The sequence below is a fragment of the Papio anubis genome, chromosome 2, assembly GCF_008728515.1.
Source record: "Papio anubis isolate 15944 chromosome 2, Panubis1.0, whole genome shotgun sequence".
Classification (NCBI taxonomy): domain Eukaryota; kingdom Metazoa; phylum Chordata; class Mammalia; order Primates; family Cercopithecidae; genus Papio; species Papio anubis.
In genome coordinates, this window is record NC_044977.1 from 190,279,545 (window position 1) to 190,294,967 (window position 15,423).

Genomic DNA, 15,423 nt, shown 5'->3' on the forward strand with positions numbered 1-15,423 from the left:
CGGTCTCGGCCTGAGCTCCTCCCCAGGTGGTGGCCACTCCGACCCTGGAGGGTGCTGACCAAGGTCGTCCTTGGACACAGACAAAATCTAACCCCCTGTATTTCCTACCAATTTGTCCTCATTTTGTCCTTTGAAACCACATAGGACAAAGTCTCCTCCCTCGTCCTTGTGTCACCCCTTTAACTGGTTCAACACTGTAACCAGCAACCCTGAATCCTCTCTTTTTCAGACTGGACACCCCTGGGTATTTTATCCAGTTTCCATGTGACTGGGTTCTAGTTCTTCGCCCCAGCACCTCTCTTTCTGCCCTCTACCCTAGTTATTTTCTACTAAACTCTCTCCGCTTGCTTAATGGTGGCTCCCAGCATTGAACAGAACATTTGAGTTGAAGGCAGTATTTTATTTTATTATCGTTATTTTTTTTTTTGAGATGGAGTCTCACTATGTTGCTCAGGCTGGAGTGTAGTGGCGTGATCTCGGCTCACTGCAACCCCCGCCTCCTGCGTTCAAGCGATTCTCCTGCCTCATCCTCCTGAGTAGCTGGGACCACAGGCGTGCGCACCACACCCGGCTAATTTTTGTATTTTTAGTAGAGACAGGGTTTCACCATGTTGGCCAGGCTGGTCTCAAACTCCTGACCTCAGGTGATCCACCCACCTCGGCCTCCCAAAGTGCTGGGATTACAGGCGTGAGCCACTGCACCTGGTCAAGACAGTGTTTTAAATCTTCCCAGCTCTAGGGACCTAAGAAGGTGGCTTCTCTCCATGCCCCTTCTCCTTCCTGTTAGCCCGTGTCTTGTAGCCCGTGTCTTGACTCCCTGGCCCAAGCTTCAAGGACCCAGACAGGAAAGCCACGCTTGCTCAGAGACAAAAAATTATGAACACCTGTGGCTCATAATAATTAAATATGTGAGACAAATCCTGATTTTCGAAAACCTTTATAATAAGAAAGATGAATACTGAGCTCTCTGAAGAGTAGTGGGGTCCAAAGGGGGACGCTCCGCAGTACCACAGCAGGTGTTGAAGGGGCCGTGGGCCGGGTTGTTGTCTAGGTGCCGGCTCCTGCGTGACACGTTGGCCCCGTTGGGAGAGCGTTCACTCCGAGCACCTCCTCCATGCCCAGTTCTGTGCCAGCACCACGGGAGAAAGACTAATTAATACACAGCTCTTACCCCAGGGAACCCAGTTAGGAAATCAGCGCATAGAGAATTACAGTGGAATGTGCTAGAGGCGGTGATGGAGACACCAAAATCTCGAAGGTTCATTTCCTATTGTGGCCGAAATGAGGGATCACAAACCCGAAACAGACGTCACCGGGCTAACGTCCAGGTGTCAGCAGGGCTGCGTTCCTGCCGGCGCCTCTCAGGGTGAACACTTTCCTTGCCTTTTCCAGCTTCTGGAATCTGCACACTCCTTAGCTTACAGGCCTCTTTTTCTTTCCTCACAGCCAGCAGCGTCCCATCTTCAAATCCAACTCTACCCTCCCGCCTCCTTCTGTCCCTTATCTAGGATCAGCTTCTGTCTCAAGATCCTTAACCTAATCACTCCTAACAAAGCCTCTTTTGCCATCTGAGGTAACATATTCACAGGTTCTCTGAGATTCGAAAGGGGACATTTTGGGGGCCATTATTCTGCTCACCCAGGGAACAGCTAACTCTGCCTGTGGGAATGACCACATTTGAAAGGATCCTTTAAAGGCTTTGCAGGAGGTTTCTGCAGAAACAAAAAGGAAAAGGAGATTTATAAAGAAGAATACACTTGCCCAAAGCATCAAGACAAGAAAACAGGTCTTGCGTTTTTGGTTTTGTTTTTTGTTTGGTTTTTTTTTTCATTGTTTGCTTTTCTTTGTTTACTTTTCCACAAAGAGCCAGCATCTCCCTGATTGCCTCTAGTGCTGAGAGGCTCACGACTTTTCTTGAAACCCATCTTCTCTTTTCAGTCCTGTTGACAGCTCTGAACTGAGGATCTTCCTTAAATGGAGCCCTGATGTTTTCATAATCAGTGGAAATGTTGGTAAACCTCACAGTGCCCAGGAGTGACTTTAGCTGGACACAGTAAAGCACCGTGCAGTGGGAGGATCATGGTGTGCAGGGGGTCTGCTGTATCCAAGAGGTTCTCAGAGGCTCATCCTTGGATAGACTGTGTTCTTAAAGGCACCTGGGCAGGTGGCCAGGCCAATGACTTAGCAGAGCAATACCATTCTCAAAGCTGGGTGGTCTGTGGAATTTCACTGACGCCATCTCCTCTACTCCTTCGCTACAAATCAACTAAAAATAATTTGAACTGCGAATGAATTTGAACATGAGCTTGAAGCGACAAAAACCTTAGAAATACTGACAGTTTCCATTTCTCTTTTGATGTCACTGGGAACATAAACTGCTAGGGGCTTAGAGCTGAGGAGAAGGCCCAACCCTCTGCCTTCTTGCTGAGAGCAAGCTGGGGTGCTGGCCCACCTCAGATGGGCCCTGCAGTGGAGGTCAGGTAGAGAGGGTAGGAGCCCTGGGCTGTGGGGCCTGTGAGGCAAGCTTGCCTGGAAGGCCTCCCGCACCCCTGCTACCTCTCTGCGTCTCTGTTAACCTCCTCATTCCGGGGTGTCCTTTGTGCTGGGCAGGAGTGTTCTAGGTTCTGCTCTGGGGTGTAGCAATGGGGCAGACCCCTGCCTTCCTGGTGGACCAGTGCCAGGAAAGCTTCCCTGCTCGGACGCACCTCCAGTTCATAATGAACTTTTACATGTATTGCCTTCTTTGGCCCTCAGAACACCCTGGTGTGAATGGGGAAACTGAGTCAGTGGCAGAGCTGAGACCAATTCTGCAGTTCCCAGCATACAAGGATGCCTCCTGTGGGCTATGGATGGTCCCTGTTGGGTCCGGGCTGGGCCTGCAGTGACTGAGAGTCATGGCTTGCACCTGCATTTCTATCTCCTTTCTCTCACTTCCTTCTGTCCCATCTATGTCTCTCTCCACCCATTTTTCTCCCATATTCCTCTCTATTCTCACTGCTTTTCTCCGTCTCGTCATCCAAGACCTCCAAAAATAATGCTTAACTCTCAGGGAGCCCTCACTAGGCTTAAAGGACTAGAACCCCTGTGAGGTCGTGATGGTCTATGACCATGAACATGAGTGTCCTCCTGGCACTCGCATCCCCCTGACCAGCAGGACCTGGGTTGGGCAGCTGATCCAGTCCATGCCAGGAGAAACAGTGGGCAGTGAGGGCAGGGGTGAGGAGCTCTAGGCCAGAAGGCAGAAGACGAGCTCATGTGACAGCTCTGCCAGTCATAACCTCAGATGTGTCACTGCCCCTTCATGGACCTCAGTGTTGTCATCTGTAATAATAATGCCAACTCCCCCGGGGGTTGGAAGGGTTAAGAAAACTGACTTCGTGATGCCAGGTATGTATTAGATGTTTAACAAAGGTTCACGGCTGGGTGTGGTGGCTCACACCTGTAATCCTGGCACTTTGGGAGGCCCAGGTGGGCAGATTTCTTGAGCCCAGAAGTTTGAGACCAGCCTGAGCAACATGGGGAGACCCCATTTCTACAAAAAATAAAAATATAGCTGCATGTAGTGGTACACGCCTGTATTCCTAGCTACTCCGGAGCCTCAGGTGGGAAAGTGCTTGAGCCCAGGAGGTTGAGGCTGTAGTGAGATGTGATCACGCCACTGCACTCCAGCCTGGGTAGCAGAGCCTTGTCTCGAAAAATAAAAACAGCTGGCTCTGGTGGCTCACACCTATAATCCCAGCACTTTGAGAGGCCGAGCCAGGCAGATCACTTGAGGCCGGGAGTTCAAGACCAGCCTGGCCAACATAGCAAAATCCCATCTCTACTAAAAATACAAAAATTAGCCGGGCGTGGTGGCACATACCTATAGTACCAGTTACTCAGGAGGTTGAGGTATAAGAACCACCTGAAGCCAAGAGGCGGAGGTTGCAGTGAGCCAAGATGGCGTCACTGCACTCCAGCCTGGGCAACAGAGTGGGACCCTGTCTAAAATAAAATGAAATAAAATAATAAAAGTAAAAATAGGCTGGGTGTGGTGGTTCACACCTGTAATCCCAGCACTTTGGGAGGCTGAGGCGGGCAGATCACAAGGTCAAGTGATCGAGACCATCTTGGCCATCATGGCGAAACCCCGTCTCCACTAAAAATACAAAAATTAGCCAAGTGTGGTGGTGGGCACCTGTAGTCCCAGCTACTCTGGAGGCTGAGGCAGGAGAATCACTTGAACCCGGGAGGTGGAGGTTGCAGTGAGGGGAGATCGCGCCACTGCACTCCAGCCTGGTGACAGAGTGGGACTCCATCTCAAAAAAATAAAAAAATAATCTAATAAAAACAAAGGTTTCATTGAGTATGGCAGCAGCTGAAACAGAGCCTCCCCGACCCCAGAGATTGGACTTGGAAAGATCTATGCTGGGGTCATCAAAGTCAGGGAGCACCTGGAAGCATTAACAGAGCGGTGGAAGGCGGGCGGGTGTCACAGCAAATGCTGCTCATTGTTTTCTTCCTCTAGGCCTCAGCCTCCAGTACTCTGGACCCACCCACTGAACTCAATGTTTGTCTCTTTACGATGTTGATGGAATCATCCTGTAACATTCCAGCTGTCTAATGAGGGTGTGCACAGCTACTGGGCAGTGAGTCCTGGCATCTCCCTGCCTTTGGCACGCCCTGTAGTGATGGTGATTGTTTAAAAGCTAGGAAGGCCAGATTGACTTCTCCCAAAACAGACTCGGTCACTTCCGATGTCACCAGAGATTCAAAGCCCAACTTTTGCGATGTTCTCAGAAAGTGAAGTCAATTACAACATGCAGTGGGGGAGAGGGAGGAGACAGAGTGATGAGGAATCCAGGGCAATGAGGACCCAACTCTGCCCAGGAGAAGTCAAGGAAACTTCTAGAGCTGGAAACTCGGAGAACAGAAATAGTTGGACTTTCAGTTAAAAACAAACAAACTGATGAAACCCAGTTAGCTCTTCTCCCTCCAAAGACCTCACTTAGATGGCAGTAAAAGAAATTGAAATGGTATTAGCCTACAATGTCACAGGGAAAGGGAGAGGATCCGCAATGGACTGGAGAGTTCAGCAAGTTTACGGAACAGAGCAGTTAAGGTGTGATAGATGAGGAAGAGAAAAGCCACAGCCAGTGGGAACAGAGAGATCTCGTCTGCTCAACGGAACCCCAGAGAGGCGTGAAGATGGATTATATCGGGTACAATGTAGAAGAGGCGTGATCTGTGGGAATAAAAGCCAGGGAGTTACTTAAAAGCTATTATAGTATAAGGAACAGTTGTGTCTGCTCCCATCGTTAGGAAAACAAACAAACAAAAAGTTAATGAAAGAAATTGCAAGATCCTAGAGAAATCACCCTCCACAAACATTCCGGCTTGTAGAGGTTCCCAGTGTAACACTCAGCTTGCTCCCCCATACCCTAAAATGAAGTTGATAACCCCTGCCAGTGTGCACAATGATCCCAAAGTCAGTTGTTTTTATTGCCTTACTTTAAAAATATGAACCAACAACCAAGGGTTTAAGAGAAGCAAGCAAGCAAACAACAACAACAAAATGAAATACCAGAGAAAAAAGATATAGTTTAGAAAGTAAAGGGGAACTTTGAAAACTCAAAAATCTTAAACTCTAGTATTCTAAAACAAAAACAGAAACTGCATCCATAAGACAAGAATAACAGTCTATTTTAAAAAATTAACAGTGATTGCAGAAATTAAAAATACAATTGCAGAAATTAACATTTTTATGTAAGTGTTGGAAGGAGTTGAAGAGTCTCTCAAGAGGTAGTAAAAGAAGGTAGAAAAAAGAGACTATAAAGATGAAGAAAAGAAAAAGCAAAAAAAGATGAAAGGAGAGGACAAAGGAATTATCCAAAAAAAGTATAATAGAATCTCACAGAACTTAAAAGACATGAGTCTCCAGAGGACCCTGCAAATACCCCTTTGTGTGTATGAAATAAAGAGCAATGTATGGCAAACATCAAATCAAAATCAGAACAGAGGACATAGAGAAGATCCTAAGGATGTCTGCCAAGAAAAAGAGCAGTCCCCTGTTAACAATGGCAACAAATCCCCACCAGCACCTTTGGTGCAAGACGATCATCTGAATTTAGAATTCTTTTACCAGCTAAACTAGCCATCAAGCACGAGAGAATAAAGAATATAGAAATTTGCTGGCAAGGACTCAGGAAAGGGGATATCCTTTGGATCCCTTTTCCTAAGTAGTTGGAAAATGAGGGAGTAGATGAGAAAGAAGACCTGGAATTTGGGAAATTGTGGAAGCAACCAAGGAAAGCTGAAGATCAGTTCTAGGAAACAGCCAGGTAGGCGGCCGGAGTAATTTCTAGAAATGCTAGAAAAATGAAGGAAGTGCTAGAAAGGAAACGTAATGACAGTGGACTATTTGGCACTATAGTAAATAATATTTACAAAGAAAACATATGAAGTCTTTTTTATTCATTTTCAAGTTTTTCAACAATCACCAAAATTTTAGCTATAAGAGAATACAAAAGTGATCAGTCTTGACTGAAGCTGGGAGGTGGAAGAGATAGACAAGCATGGGACAATAGGAACATAGGTGTCAGCGCATAGAGCAAGGCACTCATGGACACTGTCTGCAGTTGCTGGAACGAGAAAAAGGTGAACTTTAAAGTTACAAATGTAATCACTGGAAGAACTACATATAGTGCCAGAACTTTTAAGTTAAATCACACGAAACTTGTTTTTTGTTGTTTTTTGAGACAGAGTCTCGCTCTGTCGCCCAGGCTGGAGTGCAGTGGTGCGATCTCGGCTCACTGCAACCTCCACGTCCTGGGTTCAAGCAATTCTCCTGCCTCAGCCTCCTGAGTAGCTGGGACTACAGGTGTGCACCACCACGCCCAGCTAATTTTTTGCATTTTTAGTAGAGACAGGGTTTCACCATGCTGGGCTGGATGGTCTCGAACTTCTGAGTGATCCACTTGCCTCGGCTTTCCAAGAAACTTGTTTTTTAGGTCAAAAATGGTTGAACATCAAAAATTTAATACAGTTCAATCTAACATATGAGTAGAAATGTATAATATCAGTAAATTAAACTATAAAACATTTTAAATCAAATCTTATTTTTTAATTTACTGAGAGATGGAGTCTCACTCTGCCACCCAGGTTGGAGTACAGTGGCATGATCATGGCTCACTGCAGCCTCAACATCCCAGGCTCAAACAATCCTCCTGCCTCAGTCTCCCAAGTGGCTGGGACTACAGGAGCACACCACTGTGCCCAGCTAATTTTGTATGTTTTGTAGAGCTGGGGATATCGCTATGTTGAGCAGGCTGGTCTCAAACTCCTGGGCTCAAGCAATCCACCCGCCTTGGCCTCCCAAAGTTCTGGGATGACAAGCGTGAGCGACTATGCCTGGCCTGGACTGGCATTTTAGACATCCTCAGGGAATATGAAGCTTCAGCAAAGCTCAGGTTATATTCTTACCAAAAGCATTAACTTATTTCTGTGTTTTATATAGCAGGTCCCTTCACTCTTTAGAGAGTAGTAAATCTAGCTTCTGTGTACAACTTATCTAAAGATTTCATCTTTTTACCGCACATTTGGGAGAAATTTCATGGATATATGTTGTTCGTTTTCTTATGCCTTCTAGCTCAAGCGACATAGAGATCAATGTTAATTTTTTCTCTTTTAGATCTTATATTAAAAAGAAAAACAAAAAACCCACAATTCTTTGAAGAATGAAAGGGGGAAGCCAGCTGCCATGTCATGAGGACACTCAAGCATCCCTAAAGGGGTCCATATGGCAAGGACCCAAGGCTGCCTGCCATGAGCCAGCAGGGAACTGCCAACAGTGTGAGCAGGATATATCGGAAGCAAATCCTCCAGCCACAGTCACGATGATTATAGTCCCAGCCAACATTTTGATGGCAACTTCATGACAGACCCTGAGCCACAGCCACTCAACTACTCCCAAATTCTTGACCCTCAGAAGCTGTGACATAATATAGGTTATTGTTTTAAACCACCAAGATCTGGGGTATTGGTTATGCCAACAATAAATACCGAATACACGCATACAATAAAACCAGGCCACGATGGTTTTCCAGGGGATTCTACAACATATTCAAGGAAAAGATGATCCCAGTTTTTATGGACCATTCCAGAGAGAATGTCCCCACCCACTTTATGAGGCTGTATAACCTGATACCAAAACCAGTCAAGGATATTATTTTCAATGTATAAGCAAATCTCACTAATGAGCAGATAGTAAAAGTTCTAAACAAAACAGCAAGCTGAATTCAGCAATATATTTTAAAGACACACAGCGCGGCTTGGTTTACTTCGGGAATGCAAGAATGAATTTACTTTTCAAAAATCTATAAATTTATTCACCATTTTAACACAGTGAAGGAGAAAAACGATATGAGCACCTCAATAGTTAAGATAAAAATGGATAAAATCTAACTTTACTGATAATTTTAAAATATACTTAGCAAACTCAGACCAGAAATGTCACATTTATTGATAAAACATTAGATACCTACCCTTTGCAACCAAGATGATTCTAAGGATGCTCACTGTCCTGCTCAACATTATAGTGGGGGTTTTAGCCAGTGCAGGAAGATATTTTAAAATAGAAAAATAAATCAGTAATGGGTATAAGGTTTTAATAGGAAGAAGCAAATTATCAGAATTATTGCTAGACATAAGATAATTATGTAAAATTAAATTACATTCCTATATATTGGCAATAAAAATGAGAAAATACAATTTTTTTGTTTTTTTTCTTTAGAAAATATAACTTCTTAAAAAGATACCATCTACAATAGCAATGACAAATCAAAAAAGAGGAAGGATACCTAGGAATAAATCTAACAAAATCAGTGCAAGGTTTCTTTTATACATATATGTGTGTGTGTGTGTATATATATACACACACACACTTTAAGTTCTAGGGTACACGTGCACAATGTGCAGGTTTGTTACATATGTACACATGTGCCATGTTGGTTTGCTGCACCTATCAACTGGTCATTTACATTAGGTATTTCTCCTGATGCTATCCCTCCCCCATCCCCCACCCCCTGACAGGCTGCGATGTGTGATGTCCCCTGCCCTGTGTCTGAGTGTTCTCATTGTTCAGCTCCCGCCTGTGAGTGAGAACATGCAGTGTTTGGTTTTCTGTCCTCGTCATGAATGTTTTATAAAAAACATTCGAAAACATCACTGAAAGATTTAAAATGACGTAAATGAATGGGAAGACGGAACATGCTTGCTGGCAGGAACACTAGGTATTATACAAAATACAAATTCTTCCCCCAAATTGTTTTACATTTACTGCCATTTTTTTTTTTTTTTTTTGAGATGGAGTCTTGCTCTATCTCCCAGGCTAGAGTGCAGTGGCACGATCTCGGCTCACTGCAACCTCCACCCCCCGGGTTCAAGTGATTCCCCCTTCTCAGTGTTCCGAGTAGCTGGAATTACAGGCACCTGCCACTGCACCCGGCTAATTTTTTTATTTTTAGTAGAGACGGGGTTTCATCATCTTGGCCAGGCTGGTCTCGAACTCCTGACCTCGTGATCCACTCGCCTCGGCCTCCCAAAGGGCTGGGATTACAGGGGTGAGACACCACACCCAGCTAATTTACTGCAATTTCTATTAAAATTCTCGATGGAGTTGACATGCTGACCCTGAAATACTCATAGAATTGCAAAGAGCCAAGAATAGAAGAACAATCAGGTGGAGAGATGACCCTATACCAAAAATGATTGAAGCTCCAATAATGAAGATGGTGAGTATGCTATGGGACTAGACAGACAGACCAATGGAGAACCCAGAAACCAACTCCCACATCTGCAGAACCCAAAAACAAATGTCAGGATCCAGCTTTCCTGCTCCACATCCACCGGGTGGTGTTGGAGGAGCCCCTGCTCTGGCCTGTGAACACAGAGCCTGGCCACACGGGGCCGAGGTCATCTGCAGCGGAGGACAGATCGATTTGAGTGTAACCTCCAGTATGAGAAAGTTTGGACTTCTTTCTACACAGAGGAAAAAACCGACTCAAAGCTCTTCTTTACAAATCATGATGCCAATAATAATTGCTCATCCTTTCGTAATAATAGCTAGCATTCATTAACATGTATTGTCTGCAGGCCACTGGGCCCAGTCATTATACGGTTTATTGCCTTTAATTCTCACAAAAACTCTACGAAGCAGGTGCTGTGTTATCCCTTTTTAAGGTTGAGGAAACCAAGGCTTAGAGAATGTAAGCAGGTGTCTTACCCAAAGTCCCATGCAGTTAGTAAGTGGTAGAGCTGGGATTTGAACCCATAGCTGTCACCTTGCCAGCCGCTGTTTTAACCACTGCCTCTCACAAGCACAGACATCCAATTAAAGCAACAAAGGTTTTACAGCTTTCAGTTGGAGGAACAAATGAGACTGTGACAGCAGCTGAACTAGAATCAAGCTTATCATTACGTGTATGAATACCAGTCACATGTAAGCTGCTCCATAAAAGCTTGTAAAATGAGGTGGCAGAGTTCCAGGAAATGAAAATCAATCCAGTTTCAAAATGACATGTTGCATGGATGTAAAGCAAGTGGAAACTCACAGGAGGCTCAGGAAACACGCTGGACATACACTGGGCACCTGGAGGGAAGGCTCTGTGTTTTCTTCCTCTCTCAGCCTCACAGAAGTCGCCTATCCTGACAATGCTCATGCACGAATGCAGTCCATTGCTCTCCCAAGTAGCCCATAGGTCAGAGAGACATCAAGTGAGAAAAATGGGGCAAGGGAAAAAATGGCAAGAGCTCTACTTGTCAAATAAAAGTCGATAAAGAGGGCCAGGTGTGGTGGCTCACACCTGTAATCCCAGCACTTTGGGAGGCCAAGGCAGGCAGATCACTTGTGGCCAGGAGTTCAGACCAGGTCAGCCAGGCCAATATGACGAAGCCCCGTCTCTACTTAAAACAATACAAAAATTAGCCGGGTGTGGTGGCACACACCTGTAATCCCAGCTACTCAGAAAGCTGAGGCATGAGAATCACCTGAACCTGGGAGGCGGAGGCTGCAGTGAGCCGAGACGGACCACTGCACTCCAGCCTGGGCGACAGAGCTAGACTCTGCCTCAAAAAAAAAAAAAAAAAGTAGAGCAACAGCCTATCCTTTCCCTCCAGGAAAAGCCATCGTTACTTGGATGGCTTGTGTTCCTTTATCCACGCATGGATTTCACAAACATTTACCGGCTTACTCTGCGCAGGAGACAGGCCCCGGCCTGAAGTTGTCCCCTTACTCAGTAGACACCGAAGAGGCCCCTCTCTCCACCAGACGCCAAGCCAGGCACAGCCGGGCAAGGATGGGCCCAACACAATCCGTACACCCGAGTGGGAGGGAGCTAGGGAGGGCAGGCAACCACAGGTTACAAATGTAAAGCTTAATTTCGAGGAGGGCGGGGTAGGGGAGGGGCGGACAGAGAGGAGGGGTTGCGGACCGTGAGAACGCAGAGCACCGAGCGGAGAAGGGGAGGAGGAGGGAAAGGAAGGCGTGGCAGTGGGAGAGAAGAGGAAGAAGAAAGAGTGGGGAGGGGAGGGAGAGCAAGCCAGCAGCAGCCCGTCTGGATTCCCCTCCGAGCCACATCTGGTCACGTTCTAAATAATTAGATTTTCCCATTGACTTAACCAAGAGCTCTCTCTCTGATTAATTTTCGAAAGAGCTGGCCAATTTTAATCATAGCAAACACGATGATCACGGTGATCAAGGCCTGAACAGCTAAAAGCAGAAAATAAAACCCCCAGAACGGGCCATGATCTTGATATTCGCCCGTGGCCACGGGCTGGGCCCACACCCAGGGTTCTGAGCTGTTGGGAGCCAAGGCTGGATGGACCGGGGCTTCCGAGGAGCTGTCCGCAGCGGGGTGGGGAGGCGGGCCCCGGGGGCCCGGGCACTCCGCGTCACCCCCCGGCAGGGCCCAGAGCGGCAGGCCGGCGAGCTTCTCAGGGCCTGCGCACCGCGGGGGCTCTTCCAGGCCCGCGAGGCCCGGGTGCTGCCGCAGCCACCCCAGGAAGGGCCCCAGGCCACAGTCGCAGCGCCAGGGGTTGTGCCCCAACAGGACCTCCTTCAGCCGGGGCAGAGCCCCAAACGCGTCGCCAGGCAGGGTCTCCAGCTGGTTGTGGTCGAGCTGGACGCTCTCCAGGCTGCTGAGATTGCGGAAGAGCGCGCGGGGCAGGGCGCGCAGCCTGTTGCGGCGCAGGGACACCTGGCGCAGCCTGCCGAGGCCCCGCAGCAAGCCGTCGGGGAGGGCGGTCAGGCCGTTGGAGTGCAGGGAGAGCACTCGGAGCTCGCCCAGGCCCTGGAAGGCGCCCTGCGGGAGCGCGCTCAGCCGCGGGCTCAGAGTCACCCCTAAGGACCGCAGGCGGCTCAGGTTTCGGAAGGCGGCAGCGGGCAGGGTGCGCAGCTGGGTGCGGTTCAGCCACAGCTCCTGCAGGCCCCCCATCTCCCCGAAGAGCACCCCCGGGAGCTCTGCCAGCGGGTTCTCGAACAGAGTCAACAGAGTCAAACTGTGCGAATGAAGAAAGAGCGCAGAGGGGAGAAACGCGAGGTGGTTTCTCGAAAGAGTCAAAGAACTCAGGTTTGGGAGCCGGTCGAAGGCCCCGGGTGTGATGGAACGGATGTGATTGCGGTGGAGCTGCAGTTCCGTCAGGGCGCCCAGGCTGTTCAACAGCCCCGAATCCAGAGACACAAGCCGGTTCGAGTGGAGCAGAAGCCTCTGGAGCTTAGCCTGTGCTCCAAGCAATCCCTTGGGCAGGTGGGTCAGGTTGTTTCCCGATAAATCCAACAACTTCAGGTTCCCCAGATTCGTGAAGAGACCGGCAGGAAGGAAATCGAGCTGATTCTGGTTCAGAGCGAGCTCCTGCAGGTTAACCAGTTTCTGAAACATGTTTTGGTCAATGCCCCTCAGCGCATTGTGGTCCAAAAACAGCTGCTCCAGGAGCCCCGTCTTATCCAGCAGCGCACCTGGAAGATGAGTGATTCTGTTGCGCGACAGCCTGAGGGTTTTCAGTTTTACCAGGTCATTGAAGGCGCCGGGGGCAACGGCGGAAATGTGGCTGTCGGAGAGCATGAGGCGCTGCAGGACGGTCATGCCACTGAAGCTGTGGTTCTGCAAGACGCCGCGGCCCATTCCGAAGAGCAGGATGTGCGTGAGGTTGGTGGGCAGACCCAGCGCGGCGATGCGCGCCACGTCGCCCCCCGAGCACTGCGCGGCGTCCCGGAAGACACACTTGCAGGCCGGCGGACAGGGGAAGGGCTGGGCGCGCAGAAGCCCGAGCACCGCGCACAGCAGAGTCCTCCTCAGCATGTCTGAAAAAGCAACAGTGGGAATGTGGTCAACACACGGGAGCGTTCGCGCCTGTTCTGAACCCCGGGATCCTGCACTTTGTGCAGAGGCACAATCCTTTCACCAGAATTCTCACTCCCTCTTTTCTTAGGACTACAGATTTCCCTACCTACGTAGGTGAAAAGACATTCATTCTACACACTGTGTGGTCTCATTCTTTCGCTTTATTGATTTTCTACTCTGTTTAAAGCATTGAGATTAAAGGGTTTTCAAGCTACCGAATAGCCAATACTTTAAAATCCTTACATAGAGAATTAATTAAAATAGTCATTCCTACATGCAAGCTCACAGACATCACAAAGCAGTGTCCATTGTGAAAACGGCTCTGCTCTTGACTTTGTAACTTACCCTGCATTGGCTAAAACCAACAGTCAAGAAGGGAACAGCAAAGTCTGCAGCCACCACCATCTGATTCTTTTGCTCACAATCTTGCTATTTCCACAGTACCAAGTTACTCTATTAAAACAAAGGACACCCCCAAAACAGCGAACACCTTCAATCAACAGCCAACAAAAGCCTATAATAATGCCTATCACTTTACACCATGCATTGTTCTCAGCGCTTTATTTATACTATATGCATTTAATCCTTACAATAACCTTAGGAGGTAAGTAAATTATCCCTGATTCAAGGATGAAGGCACAAGGCACAGAAAGCTTCAATAGTATAACTAGGGTCATATAGAATTCGGGGGCAGTATTTCTGACTTAGCCATAAGTATAAACAGCTGCTATATCTAAGATGCTTAAAGGTAATGCTCATGGCACCGAATTTTCTGTGAAATGCACACCATACTACTAATCTGCCGAAACAATGTTTCCCAAGTGAACTTTTCCATAAATTGCTTCTTGTGCAATTTTACTTCTCATGCACACACAGACTAATGGAACCCTCTAATTTCCTATACTAATGTTTAAAATATTTGGCCTTACCTGAAATGGTTCTGCACTCCAAAGCAACTGAAAGACTTAGCGCTTTGCATGTGATTCGACACTTTCCAAAGGAAGGGGGTGGTATCCTTGCATCCTGAGGATAAAGACTTTACCAGAATAGGTCAGGAAAGGACCCTATCTCAGAGCCCATGTTCTGGTTTTTAATGACAAATATCTTCAAACTGAGAGACCATATATACTACTGTCAAAGCCCACTGTCAAAGCCAAGAGCAGCGGGGAGAGTTTTTCAATAAATGGCACACTATAACTGTGATGCCAGGGAAGTGTAGTGATACAGCTGGATCACTGCAGTAGCCACACCCCTAGATGGGCCACACTTCCCTTGGGTCTTCCTTTTCATGCCACATGGCCCTAATTTTCCACCCAGGTTTTTTTTTTTTTTTAATATGTGTTGTTTTTCTTTCCTCACTTAACAATAAAGCTAAGAACATTCTCAAATGCTCCATTTTTTTTTTCCTTTTGGGACTAAGGCTGAGAACATCTTTGAACATGTTCAATAGGTGGCAGGGTGCTCACCTGTTCCTTTTTTGGCGGGGAAGGGGGCTCTGTCGCCCAGGCTGGGGTGCAGTGTTGCGATCTCGGCTCACTGCAACCTCTGGCTCCCAGGTTCAAGCAATTCTCCTGCCTCAGCCTCCCAAGTAGCTGGGATTACAGGCAGACACCTCCACGCCCGGCTAATTTTTTGTATTTTAGTACAGACGGGGTTTCACCATGTTGCCCAGGCTGCTCTTAAAACTCCTGAGCTCAGGTGATCTGCCCGCCTCGGCCTCCCAAAGTGCTGGGATTACAGGTGTGAACCACCCCGCCCAGCTGCTCACATGTTCAGTTTAACTTGGGAACGTCAGACTGCTCTCCAAAGTGGTTGTATTGGTCTACAATGCCACCTACCATTTATGAGAATTCCTGTGCTTCCTCTCTGCCCACACTTGGTCCTTCCTAATTTTTGCCATTTCTAAGAAAGATATCGCAGCATGGTTTAACTTTTCCTTTCCCTGTTTAATGATGAACTTGAGCACCTTTGCACATAATTAAGGCCCACTTGCGCTTCATTTGAGAAGGGTGGGTTTCCTTTTGCCCATTTGTCTATAGGCAAAACG

The 15,423-nt window shown here is 47.4% G+C and overlaps 1 protein-coding gene and 1 long non-coding RNA gene across 2 annotated transcripts; both read right to left on the reverse strand.

Moving 5' to 3' along the window:
* Positions 1-921: 921 nt before the first annotated feature.
* On the reverse strand, positions 922-8,915 carry LOC110742678. The gene is made up of 3 exons (XR_002520638.2): positions 8,523-8,915; positions 1,639-1,712; positions 922-1,124 (listed from the first exon to the last, which is right to left on the reverse strand). It is a non-coding gene; the product is annotated as an uncharacterized LOC110742678 (long non-coding RNA).
* Positions 8,916-9,543: 628 nt separating this feature from the next.
* On the reverse strand, positions 9,544-14,965 carry GP5 (glycoprotein V platelet). The gene has a single exon (XM_021935007.2). The coding sequence runs from the start codon at positions 13,332-13,334 to the stop codon at positions 11,652-11,654; it is 1,683 nt and encodes a 560-aa protein (XP_021790699.2). The 5' UTR covers positions 13,335-14,965; the 3' UTR covers positions 9,544-11,651.
* Between the last annotated feature and the right edge of the window lie 458 nt (positions 14,966-15,423).

Excerpts from the sequence above, each read along its gene's own strand:
- GP5 (XM_021935007.2), bottom strand. The coding sequence starts at position 13,334 with ATGCTGAGGAGGACTCTGCTGTGCGCGGTGCTCGGGCTTCTGCGCGCC.